This window comes from Crinia signifera, chromosome 7, assembly GCF_055691185.1.
Source record: "Crinia signifera chromosome 7, ASM5569118v1, whole genome shotgun sequence".
NCBI lineage: Eukaryota > Metazoa > Chordata > Amphibia > Anura > Myobatrachidae > Crinia > Crinia signifera.
Genome location: NC_139223.1, coordinates 105,211,222 through 105,229,342, shown reverse-complemented (window position 1 = coordinate 105,229,342; position 18,121 = coordinate 105,211,222). Strand labels below are relative to the sequence as shown.

Genomic DNA, 18,121 nt, shown 5'->3' with positions numbered 1-18,121 from the left:
CAGATGCAACTTACGTAATGTCTATATTACCAAGTACAGTTCATTAAAATGATTCAATTGCAATATATAGCCTTTATAACCTCAACAGTATTATCAAAGTCACTATATGATTGAAAATTAGTTTACAACACACAATTGCAAAACTATTCTGATGGGACACCTCGGTAAAATGAGAAGTTCCATGTAAACTGCGCACATTTCCAAATGTAATTCCCACAAAAAGATAGAGGTTGCTTGTCTAATATTTCCTGTCCTTTGAACTGCCTCCTATTATATTAGGTGATTTCACTATTCCAACCTAAATCTGTCCCTAAGCAATTAGGGCCTGATTCAGTCCTGCTCACTAGGAAGCTTACACTCGCTGCCTAGTGAGCATGTAAGCACCACCACTCACCACCCCAATGAACGCCCCCACTGCCCAAATCCCCTCAGTAGCATGCATTGGAATGGGCTAACATTCACCAACACATACCCTCTCATGTGGGAACTAGCAGCATAAATCATTTGATTGTCGCTCGACATCGAATGATTTCTCCTGCCTTTGATAATAAAAGTCAGTGTAAACTGACTTATTATTTCAGCCGCTATCTACCAAAAAGGGGGCGGGTGCTGAAATCATGTGATGTCAGCCACCTGCCGCACACAGGCATCTGCCACCTGTGTTCCCAGGAGAATGCCCAGCATTTTCAAGGAAACATCTGTAAAACGATGGCCGTTCCCCTGTAGCCACCCCATGTCCGCCCCTCTGTCTCCCCTACACATGCAAACGCCTCGATGAGTGTGATACTATCTGAAGGCGTTCGCACATGTGCAAATACGCGCATGCGCAGATCTCCCACCATCACAACGGGGCCAAATTCAGCCGCTTCCAAGTGGGTCTGAAATAGGCCTTTACTTCAGACTTGACTTATTGATTTCTCCCTCTATGCAGCCAGAGTAACATACAGATGTGTTGACATGCAAATTGGTGATGGTATAGGCTGAGGGGTACAAAGTCCAAGACCCCTCAGCCTATACCATCAGGGGCGGTAAACTATTAACCAACTCCACATATTTGGGCATCAATAGGAACAGACTCTCCATTACTGTTATTTACCATTATATTCCTTTTCATTTCTTTTTTATTATGGCCATTTATCTTATCCAGTTATTTTATCTCCATCATTCATTAAAATTGTTTATGTAAAGATCATCCATGTTGTTTTTACCATCAACAACTGATACAATGTTTGGCCTGGTGCAGTGCATTGTATGCAATGCATTTGTTTTGTAGGAAACATTCTGGAGACTTGGTTACTGTCCAATCTGTAAACTCTTTACTGCAGGAGGAGATAGCTAAACTGCATGCTGAGCTATGTAGGATGTCTGTTTCCATGGGACCACCACTGCCTCAGAGAGCCCCCAAAAGTCATTCTGCCTGGACTTCTATGAGCTCTGAAAGGCAGAGGCCTACAGAGGGCCTCAGACACATCCTCCAAGTGGTCACACTGCAAAACTGATATGCTGCTCTTGCAGGGCTGGAATGTACGACCAACATAGGAAATAAAGAACAGGAAGATATGGGGACTCCTACTTCTACTAACTGTAGAACCAGGAAAATTGAACCTCCTTACTATGCTCGCACATTCCAGTCAGATGGAGCGCGGGCTTGCCAGTGGGGCGAGCCTTACCGCTGACAGAGAGACGCTCCATCTGTACATAGTAAATCTGGGAAATGCTACTAAAGCAGAGAAACAAGTAAGGTGCTTACCTGAAGACACAGCTCCAAGAGATAAAGAGCTCATGCTAAGAATTGTAAAGGCAGCAAGAAAAGATGGGGAGGTGGACGATGGCATCCACTTAGGCACAAATGACCTGGTTTATGCTTAAGTCATGACTATAAAAGATGAATTTAGGAAGTTCTAAAACAGGTGGCGACCACTTTTTCATAAGTATTGCCAGTACACAGATATAGAACTCCGAGCATCAGAAACTTCAATGTTTGCCTAAGGAATTGGTGTAATGAGGACAGATTTGGATTGTTACAGTACAGTAGGTCATAGTCAAGCTATCTGGCAAGACAGAGCCTTATATAAAAGTGATGATCTGCACCCATCTTCAAGGGGAATGAGAATACTAAGGGGGTTATTCTGGTTCACTCCTTCTGGCAAATTCCTTCTCAAATGGACAAAACCATGTGCACTGCAGGTGGGCTAGATGTTACTTGTGTAGAGAGAGTTACATTTGGGTGGGGTTTTACTTCAAAATAAGATCTATATTGCAGTGTAAAAATAAAGCAGTCAGCATTTTCCCAGCACAGAAAAAAATAACACACCCAAATCTAATTTTCTCTGCACATTTTACATCTGCACCCTTGCAGTGCACATGGTTTTGTCCATTTAAGAAAGAATTTGCCAGAAGGAGTGAACCAGAATAACCCCCTAAGTAAGACATTTGGATACTTCAACAGTAGCTATTTAAACTAGAAGAGGGGGAGGGGCAGTGAACCAAATAAGAATGTAGAAATCTGCTCCCCCAACCTATAGGTATTATCTCTTCAGGCAGATGGAACAGGAAGCCTACCCACTGCAACAGAAGATAATGCTGATCAAAATCGAATAGATATAGGCAGAAAGATGAACATAGCTATCACCAGGAGAAGCACACATACAACTTTAAGAGCTAGGTGTGCAAATGCCAGGAGCTTAAGAATAAATATAGGAATAAAATTCCAGAACTGGATGAACAGGATATTGTGGCTATTGCAGAGTTATGGTGCAATGAAAATCATGACTGGGACATGGCTATACCAGTATATATACTTTATTTAGAAAGGACAGAATGGGAAGAATCAGAGGAGGGGCTGTAATATATGTGATAAAAAGAATAAAGACTACCTTAATACTAAGTATTGAAGAAAAAACTGAGGCCCTTTGGGTGACCATAGAAACAGGGAAGAAGGCAATTCTTCATATAGGGGTGATCTACAGACCACTAGGTCAGGAAGAGGACCTTGACAGGAGCCTATTGCAAGACCGCAATAAAATGGCATTAAAAGGAAAGGTAATAATCATGGGAGACTTTAATCTACCTGATGTAAACTCTGTTGCAAGTTCCACCAGAAGTAGTGACATTCTGAATTCCTTGCTGATGCATCTTTCCAGCAATTGGTGAGGAAGAGCACTTGTAAGGATGCAATGTTAGACTCAATACTTACAAATGGTGACAGAATATCTGACGTAATGTGGGTGAAAACCTGGGATCCAGTGACCATCAAGCAGTATGGTTCAGAATAAAAACAGAGACAGAGTCATCGTACACAAAAACAACGGTGTTAGATTTTAGGAAGGCTGATTTTGTAGAGATGGGAAGCTCTGTAAGGGATTTTTTGGCAGAGTGGAGGAACTTGGAAGGAGTGCAGGAGAAGTGGGAAAAATTAAAAAGTGCAATACTAAAAGCAACAGAACTTTGTGTCAAAAGAGTTAGGAAAAACACAAGAAAAGGTAAGTCAGTGTGGATTGCAAAAGAAGTAGCAAGTATTGTGAAAGCAAAGAGGTGTATCTTGTTAGACAGAAGGAGGATAAGAAGGTAATCAGATGTGCAAAAGCACAGGCTGAGGAGAAAATGGCCCAGTCAGTGGGTAAAACTTTTTTTAGGTATATAAGTAAGGAGGAAAAAAAAAGTGGAGTAATAAGACTAAAGATAGTGTGGAAGTATGCTTGAGGGGGACAATGTAATAGCAGATCATATTAATAATTATTTCTGCCTGATTAAAATTCATGGTGGTTACTCCGGATTTGAGATAAACACTGATAAATCTAATATATTGGCACTGAAGCAACAATTAGTAAATGAGCCCCGTGAGAAACTGGCAATAAGCTGGACCGAATCCTTTAAATATTTGGGGATCAGGATATCAAGAGACCCATATGAATTCAGCCAGCTAAATGTACAGCCAATATTGGATTTTGTCACTGTAAGATTCAAATCTTGGAGTAAACTAATGATCAGTGTCACGGCCCGGGTTAATCTGATAGGGATGATCGTTTTGCCAAAACTCTTATATGTCCTACAGCAGTCACCCGTGTATTTGCCAATATCACTATTCAAAAAGATAAACAGCCTAATTACATCATTTATCTGGAATAATAAAAGGGTCAAAATACAATTGAATACCTTAATGAGGAAAAAAGAGCGGGGGGGGGGGGGGAGACAATCGGTCTTCCGAACTTCAGACTTTACTATCTATCAGGTCAATTAACGCATCTAAAAGATTGGATAATGGACGAAGAGGGCAGCGGCCTGGTTAAAATATTGCTGACCCAAGGGGATATAAAATGTACACCACTACAGTATTTGCTGAAGGGAGGGATCACTCAAAGAGACCCACCCCTTGTAGTACAAGCTGTAAAAATCTGGCGCGAGGCCAGTAATCTAGTCAAATTCTCGGACATCGAAATAGACCACCCTATAGCAGATTACAAAAAATTTGGGGAGCTAAAGAAGCTTCAACCAGATGAAATATGGGGCCGTATGGGGTTAAAACCATCAGTCAGCTTTATAGCCCTACAGGGATGAAGTCGTTTAGGCAGCTGGCCGACGAATTCTTACTCCCAAACTCTTTTTTCTTCCGCTTCTTGCAACTGAGAAGTGCCCTTGAGGCTCAATTCACAAACTCAATACCAAACTTCTCGGTATCTCCCATAAAACAAATATTACAAGAAGAGGGTAAAAGGAAAAGAGTGTCAAAGATGTATGGTGTACTATTGGAGGCAATGAGCACGGGCTGGATAAGCTCGCCTTGAAGTGGGCAGGCGACGTAGGTCCAATCTCACCAGGGGAATGGGAAATGGCCAAGGCATCAGTACAATATGCCACAAACTCGATAAGAACACAACAGGTGCAACTATACATCTTGCACAGATCATATTTATCTACAACAAGGCTGGTGAATATGGGGGGGCAGATCATCCGCTTTGTGCCCTAAATGCAGTAGAGAGACAGGTTCATTTTGGCATTTGATATGGGAATGTACAGTGTTGAAGGCATTTTGGTGAAAGGTGACAAAGACCCTGGTTAAGACCGCCATATCAGAATCTGAGTTAGACCCCAAAAGCTGCATATTAAGTATTAGTGTGAATAGAACGGTAGATAAGTTTGATAAAGCATACGTATTTAATATGTGTGCGCTGGCCAAATTGCTGATCGCTAGAACATGGTTGTCTAAGGATGGGCCAGAATTCACGGCATGGATAGCTCTGATTAATTACACAGTAGCACAAGAAAAATATATTTATTTAAGTAGGAATAATTTACCTACATTTAAGAAGATTTGGCACAGATGGTTAGAATCTAGATATTTTTCACATGAAAACTTGACAACTTAATTGTGTCAACCCTATCCTGGATAGGGTTGACACAATTAAGGAATGTATCCTAATACTTGGAGGCGATCTGAACTGGGCTATAGACCAATGTCTGAATGTATCCTCCGGCTCCCCAGCTCACTAAGCCCATGGCTTGGAAGGTAAGTCACATTTTCCATGCTCATCAGCTGTCTGATGTTTGGCGAATTCTCCATCCTACAGATAGAGATTTTACTAATTTACTAATTTTACTAATTTCTCCCACCACCATCATACATACTCCTGAATTGACTACATACGAATAGTCACCACCGCTTAGTACAAGATCATACCCCTGTCTCGTTGGACATATTCCTGGGTTCCTATGACACCACATCCAGATAATGGCATTTAAAGAACTCTTACTGTAGAGCCCAACTTGTAGAGGCCACAAGGTGACCCCAGATGTGTCTAAACTTACAATCTGGCAGGCACATAAGTGTGTCATTAGAGGGAAGTGCATTCAGTTGGGTTCCTATTTAAAAAGAGCAAAGAACAGGCCAGGTTGAGGAACTGTTGCGAAAGATATAGAATCGAGAATCATCCCATAAATCTTCCCTTTCCTCCAATGTATAAGTAGAACTTGTAAAAGTACGTTCGGCCCTGAACAAAAGTATCCTCTATAAAGTTAAATTCTCTTTCAGGAAATGCCGTAAGTCGATTTTATTAATGGGGCAATAAACCAGTGAAAATGCTGGTCCAGATTTGACATGGTTAAACAATGGGTGCAAATTGAAAAACAGGCCCTTCCAATCCCTATCTCCTCTGTGGCTCCCCACATCTCCTAGTTCTCCCCATCCCACCACTGGGTCCAAGTTAGCCTGCTGGAGGTCTATGAGGAAGAGTCCTTCTATTTCCTTTAAGAAATACTCATACTTGTCCATCATTTCCCTCCAGGATTAGACCTCAACATCTTTCACTGTTGGTTGGAGAGGGGCCTTTTTTTGATCGGACAGCTGGTGAGCAGGAGAATAAAGTCGATGGAATTTATCTCAAACTGAATACTGGTGATATCTTCAGGCACACCATTTCCTCAAGTCCCTGGGTCCCTCTGGTGCCCCTCAGGAGACCCGGTCACCCTCTGCACTTCTTTATAAATGGACGATCAGCTCCTTTTCATACTAGCTCTTTGATATACAGTACAATCTTCTCTCTGAAGATGCAAGCCTCCGTCTTGCGCACTTTACTAAACCATGGGACTAGGCAAAGAAGTGGGAAAAATAATTGGGTTTACATATTTTGTCAGGCTCACGTCTGCTCTCCTAGTTTTGGGGTCCAGGAGATAAACTGTTATACCACTGGTAAAATGCCCTGGCATACTCTAAAATGGGGATTGGTGTACCTAATATCTGCTGCTGCTACTCTAACACCCCTGTCAACCCATTTCATATATGGTGGCAATGCTCACTCATCCGTCAATTTTGGTCATAAGTCCATAAACTTTCTGATTATTATTATTATAGGTGAACCTGTCCCTTCTGACCCACTGCTCTGGCTATTCCAACTGTCCTCTGCCCCGATCGCGAGATACAAGAAATCCTTGCTTTGACATTTAAATAAAGCGGCTAACTTAGTCATTCCGGTGCATTGCCAATCCTCCTCTCCTCCAACAATTAGAGACTGGTTTACCAAAATTGATTCTTACAGGGATATGGAAGACATTTTATGTATCTGCGGAAGATACCTATGTAAGTTTCAGGGATACATGGTTCCGTTGGATGGACATCAAAAATTCAAAAAATTTTAAAGACATTACTGCATCCCCCCTCAGCCCACTCAAGGAAGTAGATTCAAATATGCCCTGTTTGGTCCTCATTCCTCATTCTTATCTATTTATGCTCTGGCAACCCCACATAGGAACCAGAGCAACCCCCCCTCCCACCCTGTAGCCAGCAATTTTGTCAACTTTTGTGATCTTTACCTGTATGTGAATATTCCATTACTACCAAATCAAAGCAATTCAGACGTACTTTGTATTGCATATGAGCCTGCATCCTAGGAGATGCATTAGCATAGTTCCACAGTATGCACCACACAAAAAATGGGATTTTGTACTTACCGATAAATCCTTTTCTCAGAGTCCACAGGTGGCACAGGAGTTCACAATGGGGAATAGAGGGTGACCATTAGGAGCATGGGCACTTTAAGAAATTAAACCAGTGTCTAGCTGGAGAATAACACTCATCCAGGAGGAGAAAGCATCGCATACAATGTAATATACACCACCGAATAAGAAAGCAAGATGGAAAATTTTCCAAGAACAATTACACATGAAAACAAGGGAGTTCCAACAAACAACCGGAATCAACCCTGGCAGGAAACCTAAACTTAACTGAAGTAACCTGAACTGTTAGAAGGCAGCGCCGGAGGTGGGCATCCAGTGCCACCTGTGGACGTGAGATCCCCTTAACACCGAAAGGCCAAACTGAGATGCCTGGGCCACGAAGGTGTCAAAATGGTAGAAACGGACAAAGGATCTCTGTCCCGACCAGGTAGCAGCCCGACCTAGCTGTTGAATGAAAACCCCACGGGCAGCCGCCCAAGAGGGGCCCACCGATCTCATAGAGTGAGCTGAAATAGACTCAGGTGGAGGCTGTGAGGCCGCTTTGTAAGCCTGACGAACAGTTAGCCTTAACCATCTTGCCAAGGTTTGCTTGGAAGCCGGCCAACCTGGTTTTGCAGAATCATATAAAATTTAAGCGGGCATCGGATTTCCGCTAGGAAGACGTCCGGGAGACGTAGATCATAAGTGCACGCACAACGTCCAGCGATCGAGACTCTGCCGAATCATCTGTGAAGGCAAGAACAACAATCGGCTGATTGATGTGCAAAGAGTATACAACATTTGGAAGGAAAGATGGGCTGGTATGTAATTCCGCCCCGTCCTCATGAAAAATAAGAAACAGAGGACGACAAGACAATGCACTTAACTCAGAAACCCTCCTGGCCGAGGCCAATGTTAGAAGAAGTACCGTTTTCCAGGTAAGGTACTTGAGGTCTATGGACTCCAAGGGTTCGAACAACGAAGACTGTAGGAAGGTAAGAACCAAATCCCACGGTGCAGTGGGAGGCTGGAAAGGAGGTTGTAAGTGCAAGACCCCCTGAAAAAAAGTTTGTATCTGCGGTAACAAGGCTATCCTCTTTTGGAAGAAAATAGAAAGAGAAGAGACCTGAACTTTCAGAGAGTCCAAATGTAAACCCGCAGAAAGACCCGCCTGGAGAAAGAGCAACAGGCGTGCCAACTTGAACACTTTAGGAGAGACCGGACGACTCTCACACCAGGAGACGTATGCTCGCCAAATGCGCTAGTAATGTACCAAAGTAACCGCCTTTCTGGCTTGCAGCATGGTGGGGATGACTGCCGAGGGAATGCCCGCTCTCCTTAAGATGGCCCTTTCAGTAGCCAGGCCGTTAAATGCAGACGACCTAAGTCTGGATGGAGGAAAGGACCCTGAGACAGCAGGTCTTCTCGTATTGGCAAGGGCCAGGGTTTGTCGACGAGTAGAGACGTTAGGCTGGTGTACCAGGACCTGCGTGGCCAGTCCGGTGCTTTCAATAGGACTGTGACTTCCTCACTGCGAATCCTCTGCTGGAGCAGAGGTAGCAATGGAAGGCGAGAGAAAGATACACAAAGTGGTAATCCCAGGGAAGAGTTAACGCATCCGCTCTGACTGCTGCAGCGTCCCAAGTCCGTGCACATTACAGAGGTAACGGATGGTTGAGTTGAGATGCCATCAAGTCTATCTGAGGGCAACCCAACCAACGGATCAGACTCTGAAAGACCTGAGGATGAAGTATCCATTCCCCCTGATGTACCTTGTGTCGGCTGAGGTAATCACCTTCCCAATTTTCTACACCTGGTATGAAGACCGCTGAGATTACCTGGAGATGTCTTGCGGCCAGAGAAGAATCCGACTGACCTCTTTCATAACGGCTCGGTTTCGAGTTCTGCCCTGTTTGTTGACATATGCCACTGCCACGGCATTGTCTGATTGAACTCTGACTAGATGGCCTCACAAGAGGTCTACCGCTTGTAGCAGGGCATTGTATATCGCCCACAGTACCAGGATATTGATGGGAAGCTGTGTCTCTTGTGGAGTCCAAAGACCCTGGAATTGGTAACCCATCATGACCACCCCCGCAACCCTTGAGGCTGGCGTCCGTCCTGAGCAGAGTCCACGACCAGATGCTGAACCTCTTGCCCTGCAGAAGGTTGGAGGTGTGGAGCCACCAGGAGAAGGATACCCGGGCCCTTGGTGAGAGACAAATCCGATTATGAATGGTGAGGTGTGAACCGGACCATTGATGAAGGCGGCATAGCTGGTAAGGTCTGGAGCTAAATCGACTATATTGGATCAATTCGAATGCTGCCACCATTTTCCCCAGGAGGCGTGTACATACTGTAGGTGTACAGATACTCTGCGGTGCTGAAGAGAAGCCGCCTTGTCTTCTGGTAAGAAATCCCTGAGTTGGAGTGTCCAGAACCATTCCCACAAACAGCAGGCACTGTGATTTGTGATTTTTGTAGGTTGAGCATCCAAACGTGCTGCAAAAGTGCTTCCCAAGTTTAGTGGAGATTGTTGAGTAAAATCTCTCTGGAAGACGCCTTTAGCAATAGGTCGTCCAGGTAAGGGATCACCGTTATTTCCTGGGACCTTAGCAGGTGCATCATCACTGATATGATCTTTGTAAAGATCCTGGCCGCCGATGAGAGGCCGAACGGCAGGGCCTGAACTTGGAAGTGTTGTTTCTGGATGGCAAACTGTAGGTACGCCTGATGCCCCTGGTAGATGGGTACGTGCAGGTATGAGTCTTTGATGTCCAAAGACATCAAAAACTCTTCTGGTTCCAGGCCAGCAATGATAGATTGTAGAGATTCCATCTTTAACTTGACCACTCGCAGGAAAGGATTGAGATCCTTGAAGTTGAGGATGGGAGGCATCAAGCTCCGCCTGCTTTTGAAGGCGCGCTGTTTGAATATGGCGCGCTGACCTACACCGCACTTTTAAACTCGGACTCATTGCTAACAGGGAGCTGGGCAATACTTACTAACTGCCGTGCTGCCTGTGGCAGTGTGGCTGGGGGGGGGGACAGTGACGCAAGCAGCGGCATCCGGTCCCTCTGTGACGGGTATCACAGGAGCCGGGGACCCTGCACAAACCGCATGCAGTGGCGCTGGGGTCCCCTCCGGCAGTCCCACGTTGCAGACAGGCAGTGGCAGAAGCTGCCTGTCTGTCCTCAAGATAATATAGCAAAAATAAAATAAAAGAGTAAAACAAAATTTCTATCTGCCCAGAGAGGGCTAAAAGCACCCAGCTCCTATAGGGCACCAACTAATGGTGCCCATACTGTCCCTGCTTCCCGTCCGCATCGCGGCCTGGAGGAAGGTCCCAGAATGGGTGGTCGGACGGCCAGCCGGTCTGACCACCTGGTCGGGTCCGATGCGCACGGGACCGTGCATCGGACCCGACTGCATGTCAGGGAGAGGCGATTTGGTTCGATTTAACGGGCTGATTGGTCGCAATCTGCCGAAATCGGACCAAATCGCCTCAGTGTATGGACTGGCTGTAGAGGGGAAGTAGAGGGGAGGAGCTAGACACTGGTTTAATTTCTTAAAGTGCCCATGCTCCTAATGGTCACCCTCTGTTCCCCATTGTGAACTCCAGTGCCACCTGGTGGATGAAGGAGAAACAAACAAGATATACATGGCAAACCAGAAAAAATCTAAGATACAGCGCTGGGGTTTTTTCTGAAAATAATTTATTACAATAAATCTGAGTATATATTTAATGACTAAAAATATCACAAATTGTACAAATGAGAATTGTGATATTTTTATTCATTAAAGATATACTCAGATTTATTGTAATAAATTCTTTCCAGAAAAAACCCCAGCGCTGTATCTTAGATTTTTTCTCGTTTCTGTACTATTTGGGAGCCTTACACCCTCCCGATACAGCAGCTTTAGCAACACTGGTGGTTACCCCTTTTCTTGGCCTATACATGGCAAACCAACCTGCATTCAACTGTGCACCAACTGCTCATCCTCTACTCAGTGGGGTGTTACAGTTGAAGTGTATGAGTAGCCTGCTTTTAAGGGTATAATGGATAGGGGTTCCTAAGGTCCTCTACCCATTATGACAAAAAATGTGAATGCTTCTGCAATGGTGCCATTTGATACTAGATAATGAAAGAATAAATAAGGGCCATTACAATATTGCAGTATGCACAGTGTGCATTATTTATCATTTTTGGTTAATCTCCTTAAGTTAGCACCATGTATGTTTCTAGATTGGATAGCATTAGCACAGGATCTCAATATGAAGTATTTGTAGTGTAGTGATCTCTCCAGTATCACGGCAGGGCAGGGTGGAGGCGGAAAGAGGGAAGCTTGAGCTCGGTGGCCCTGTTGGGGGTGTGTCTGGCTTCCCCCAAGCTCCCTGATCAATGTGAATAGATGCCATGCCCATGTGTAAGACATCTATTCACACTGTGGCGGGGACCCACGGGCATGGCTGTTTTAGAAGGGTGCTGAAAAAACAACTGTCTCGAGCGAATACTGTTACTGAATATAAAATTCATAGACTTGTTTGGAATATTTTATGACATACCTTCCTCGTAACTCAATTGCTTCATCAAATCTTTTCTCTTCCATAGCTTTCTGCACATCTTTTGTCTGAAAATATACCAGATATCATCATCTTTCAGTTCTTTCGCTGTCATTTATGCTGGCGCACTTAAACCTATATACTGTGCCCTCCTACAGCCGCTTCCATTTCTTCTAATTGGCAGAAGTGTGCATTCTGTAATTCAATTGCTGGATGTAAGGGGACACATCTGTACTTGTATGTGAATATTATATGTTTGCTAATTAAATCTTTACATAGACAGCCTATTGGTGTGTACACACGGTAGATATGCCATGCTATTAGAGTCCAGATATGATCAGATCGTATCGGGACTCGCATAGAACGGCATGCATCCAGTGGCACAATTTTAACTATATGGTGCAGATCGGCACTTTATAGTCAATGCAGCCAAGCCTATCTGTCTTGCTATACTTGAAATAGGGATCACAAGCAAACCGTAAGGGTTAAAAACCTTGTGATCTGCTTGTGATCTGCATGCGATGCCGACACGATGTTGACTATATCGTGAACATTGGAAGGCATATCTTACCGTGTGTACACACTATACCTCTCATTTACAGTAAACCACGATGTGCATGGAGTAAATGTAATAAAGGGATTTTTCTAAGAACTTACCGTTCGAATCCCTTTCTCTGATATGGTCCTGGTAACACAGCTCACATTGGGATGTAGGAGGGTCCGCAGGAGCCAGGCACCTATGCTAAATCTTTTAGAGGGTAGGCTCCTCCCATCGCATCCCAGAATCCTCAGTTCAACTTTCAAAGCCACTGGAATACAATAACTCAGTACAACGCCTGAACATATTATATGCACAAAAACTTTAACTTAACCATTATAACATGACACATCATGAAACGGCAATACTTACTGAGCGTAAGGGAGGGATCGCTGTGTCACCAGGACCATATCAGAGAAAGGGATTTGAATGGTAAGTTCTTGCAAAAATCCCTTTTTCTCTTTCAATGGTCCTGGTGACACAGCTCACATTGGGACGTTCAAGAGCCGGTCCTTTGGGAGGGTACGCTCCGGTTTGCAGTCCTCATCACTGTTCGCCCGAATGATGCGTCCTCCGACGCAAACTCATGGAACCTATAGAATTTGGTAAAAGTGTGAACAGAAGACCAAGTGGCAGCCCTGCATACTTGCTCAGCCGTAGCCCCATGGAGCACCGCCCAAGAGGTAGCAACCGACCTGGTGGTATGTGCGTTTATTCTGGCCCGGTACAGGCCTACCAACCTTAGTGTATGCAAAAGCAATCACTGATCTAAGCCATCTAGCAACGGTCTGCTTTGAAGCGGGCCAGCCTATTTTGTGTACATCGTAAAAAAACAGTAAAGTATCAGTCTTCCGGAAAACTTTTACTCTGTCCACATAAATGCGCAAAGCGTGAACCACATAAAAATTCCTCAATTTGTCCCTTTTCCCCCTCAGGGGATTGAAACACAGGAAGAACAATATCCTGATTTAAATAGAAAGCAGAAACCACTTTTGGTTAAAAATTTGGGCACTGTTTTCAGCACAGCCCTATCATCATGAAAAATCAAGAAAGGAGGCTTACAAGACAATGCTCCCAACTCTGAAACTCTCTTCGCAGAGGAAATAGCTAACAAAAATTTAATTTTCCAGGTTACAAATTTTAGGTCAGCCGACCTTAACGGTTCAAAAGGAGGTTCTTGAAGAATTTCCAACACCAGAGATAAATCCCATGGCACCACTGGTTGTTTGTATGGAGGTTTTAACCTGGTAACCCCTTAAAGGAAGGTCTGTACCTCCGGAATCATGGCCACTCGTTTCGGAAAGAAAATAGATAAGGCCGAAATCTGAACTTTAAGAGACTGGAGAAAAAACGGACCTTGCCTTAGGTGGTCTGGTCTTAGAGGTAGAAACGTCACAACTCTACTGACACTCTCCGAACACTGGAATACCAAGATCTCCTCGGCCAATCTGGTGCTATCAGTATCACAGCAATCCTTTGGGATTTTATCCTCTTCAATACGCTGGCAATCATCGGAAACGGTGGAAAGATGTATGCCAAGCTCCCTGACCAAGGTACCGTCATCACATCTACTGCTGACGCCAGAGGGTCCCTTGTCCTGGAAAAGAATCTGGGTACCTGATGGTTGAATCTGGGTGCTATTAAATCCACTTCTGGAAGTCCCCATCGAGACACAATCTCCTGAAATATCTGTGGATTCAACGCCCACTCCCCTTCCAGAAACTCTTCCCTGCTCAAGAAGTCGACTTCCACATTCCAAACTCCTGGGATGAACACTGCTAATAAGGCCGGAACATTCTGCTCCGCCCAAATCATAATCTGTGACCCTTCCCGCATCGCCACCCTTCTGCGTGTTTCGCCCTGATGATTCAAGTATGCCACAGCTGTGGCATTGTCTGACTGAATTCTTATGGGGAGACCCCTCAGCCTGTTTTCCGCCTGGGATAACGTCTTCCACACTGCTCGAAGTTCCAGTATATTGATCGGGAGAGAATACTCCTCTCTGGTCCACAGGCCCTGAAGCCTCAAGTCCAGGACTACCGCTCCCCAGCCACTGATACCGGCATCGGGGATAACCACCAGCCAATCCCAAGTCTGAAGAGACCGACCCCACTGAAGAGAGTCCACATCCGTCCACCATTTTAAGATCCCCTAAAAGAGTCCTGAGCCGAGACTCCTTTGGTAGTGGCATGGGTAAGAACCTTTTTGGTGGAAAACCCCTGAAGGGAATGTTGTATCCTTGAGAGACAATGTCCAGGACCCAAGGATCCTGTTCCAACAAGGCCCAGGTGTCCCAAAACTGTAAGAGGCGACCCCCCATTCTGATAACAGAAAGGGAAGTCCCCAGGCAGTCATGCTGAGGACTTGTCTTCCCCCTTGGTGCTTTGTTTCTTATTGAATGCACCAAAGCGAGATTTTGGGGCCTTTCCTTTTCCAGACTGAAATTTCCCTCTGTAAGAGTGTCCTCGAAAGGACGCACCTCCTCTAGGGGAGGGACAAAATGACGGCCGAAAAGCCGAAAACTTTGAGTTTTGCTTAGCCAAGGGAGCAGGGAGAAAGTGTTCCTTTAAAGGCTAAGGCCTCTAAGGCCTTCTTAGACTCATTATCCGCTTCCCATGATTTAAGCCACAGAACTCTCCTGGCATTTACAGAGATACCTTAGAAGCCATTTTATGAGCTTCTTCCTCAGCTTCCAAGACATACTCAGCTGCTGCCTTCAACTTTTCTGACAGCATCAAGACTCCTGGATCTGCGTGCACCATTGTACACAAACTGCCTGCCCATACAATCATGGCTTTCAATGGGGACCTCTTGGAATCACCTGCAGGCCCTGTAACAAGCTGCTGTCTTTATAAAAAAAGAGCTCAGCTTGTAAACCCCTGGTAAAATGGCTGCCAACGGAGCGCCCGTCCCCCATGATCCTCACATGCGTGAAGCCGGTTCAGGGACACCCCGGGGCCCAGGCAGCCTCTTAAGAGAGACTATCAGTCTCTATCAGCGCCACACAGAGAAAGCAGACAATGGGGCAGATGTATTAAGCTTTAACAAGAGATAAATCCAAGGGTGATAAGGAGAGATAAACGTCCAGCCAATCACCTGCTAACTGCCATGTTACAGGCTGTGTTTGAAAAAAGTCAGTAAGGAGCTGATTGGCTGGACGTTTATCTCTCTTTATCACCCTTGCATTTATCTCTTGTTAAGGCTTAATACATCTGCCCCAGTGTCTCCTCCGTGCGCAGGAAGCTGACAGGACGCGCTTCTGTCAGCCCCTGCTTCGCTGGCAGTGTGAGGATTCCAATAGAATCCTCAACACTGCTTCCTACCTAAATAAGTGTAAATGAATAAAATAAGAAAAACATAAAACGATCTCTAATCTTCGGCTGCGCAGCAGCCCTTCAGCATAGCACCCACTCCGGTGGGCACCTAAAATGAACTAAGGAGTCTGGGATGCAGAAGGGAGGACCCTACCTCTCTAAAAGATTTAGCATAGGTGCCTGGCTCCTGCGGACCCTCCTACATCTCAATGTGAGCTGTGTCACCAGGACCATTGAAAGAGAAATACTCTAATTTACTGAACCTTCACATGGGTATTGAAAGTGCCTCACTACAATGCAGTTTTAATGTCTTATTGGCAGAAGGGTACGAAGTATGCAGCAACAAACCATGGTCTATGCTGCCTCCAACATGAACAGAAAACATGAGCAAGATACTGTATAACATTTAATTATTAATATTTTATAGCAGCTTGCTCATAAGAAAATACATACCACTTGGACACACTCCATCAATGGCAGTCGCACTGACTGGTTACCAGAGAGACTAACTACACAGGCTGGAGTTTCAGGAGTAGCTTCCATCAATGCCATTACAGCTTCCATACCCATTTTACTGCTCTGAAATGGATTGAGAAAAACAAAAAACTAGATCACAACTTTTACATTGAAAAAAACTTCTCGGTTCTTTATATATTACATTTTTATCTCTATATTAGATATATTTACTATAATAATAACATTGTCTGCACTCATGCAAGAGGCTACGTTTATAATAATAAACATGAATAAAAGGAGCGGATTGCAGCTTACTATGCAAATTATAAACTGGCAACCAGTTATAACGGATTCAAAATTAGAAAACAATCTAGCATAGAGAAGAGAGATTCCACTTTGTGATGAGACATTCAGGGCCGCCAACAAAAATCATACTATACCATATACCGAAATCTCTATTACATATTTTGCTACATAAGTGCCACTTACCTACATGCTTACTGCCAGGGGTTGCATGCTCAATATCAGGAGGTTTCATGATCATGGCCATTGGGAATCACATGCTTGTTGCCCATGGGGATCACATGCTCATTGACCATGGTAATTACATGCTTATTGCCAGGGAGAGTGTACATGCTCGTTGCCAGGGAGAGTTTACAAGCTAATTTCCAGGGAATTTACATGCTCATTGCCAGGGAGAGTTCACATGCTCATTGCCAGGGAGAGTTTACATAATAAGGTGCAATCCGCTCCTTTTATTCATGTTTATTATTATAAACGTAACCTCTTGCATGAGTGCAGACAATGTTATAGTAAATATATCTAATATAGAGATCATTGCCAGGAAGAGTTCACCAGGGACGTGCAGCTGAGGAGTCCCTGGCAAGTACCAGAGACAGATTTGCACACAATATATGAGCCCAGGGGTACATGCCAGCATTATACACATGTGCTGCAATATATACTGCTGGAGGTTCGCTGAGTTTTGATAAGAGATGAGCAGAAAAGGTAGCCGCCATAGACTTTTACTCCAGAGTTTTGACTATAAAAATGATTAGAATAAAAATAAGATTTTTTTTTTTAATATATTCTTTGTATTTTTGACATACTTATAAACTCAAACCTCCGGCGTATACATTAGTATGACAGGAAAGGCTCTGCCGCACCCCACCAAACGCCACTGGAGTTTACAAGCTTGTTGCCCAGGGGGTAACATGATCATTGCCTTGAGGGGGTACATGTTTCCTCCCCTCTATAGCTGCTGGAACTTGCCAGGTGCAGAACAGACAGCCCAGCTGGCAGCACAGCACAGACTGTAGACAATGGGCAAAACTGCGGCCACCGGCACACAAACAGTACAAGAGGACAGCTGTGGCAGGGTACAGATAGCATGCATAACTGCCACCACAGACATGCTCTGCCTTTGGGGCCCCTAGGAATCGGCCCATCACAGTTGTCCGCTTCGACCCCCCCCCCCCCCACCCTGTCTCCAAGCCTGGAAACAGTAGACAGTTTTTAGAGAGGATTAAGTTTTAAAGAGGATATAAGGCATTAAATTTTTGCAATAGTGCTCAAAAAGGTCTTACATAACAGTCTGTGCATCACCTCTAGTTAACAAAGGACCAGATGTATCAAGCTTCAAAAAGAGATACAATGGAGAGTGATATACAGCCAGCCAATCAGCTCCTAGCTGCCATGTTATAGTCTGGTTTGAAAAATGACAGGTAGGAGCTGATTGGCTGGCTGTATATCACTCTCCAATGTATCAGATTTTTTCTATGCTTGATACATCTGGCGCAAAGAGAAATAAAGGAAACTAGA

General features: G+C 44.5%; 1 protein-coding gene across 1 annotated transcript in view; it reads right to left on the bottom strand.

Annotated features, from left to right (window-relative positions):
* PFKL (phosphofructokinase, liver type) overlaps positions 1 to 18,121 on the bottom strand; it is a 160,604-nt gene that overhangs the window by 99,854 nt on the left and 42,629 nt on the right. Inside the window, exons 8-9 of the mRNA XM_083153592.1 lie at positions 16,298 to 16,423; positions 11,996 to 12,060 (exon numbers count right to left, since the gene is read on the bottom strand). Of these exons, the coding sequence (XP_083009718.1) occupies positions 11,996 to 12,060; positions 16,298 to 16,423 (191 nt within the window). The remainder of the gene's footprint in view (positions 1 to 11,995; positions 12,061 to 16,297; positions 16,424 to 18,121) is intronic.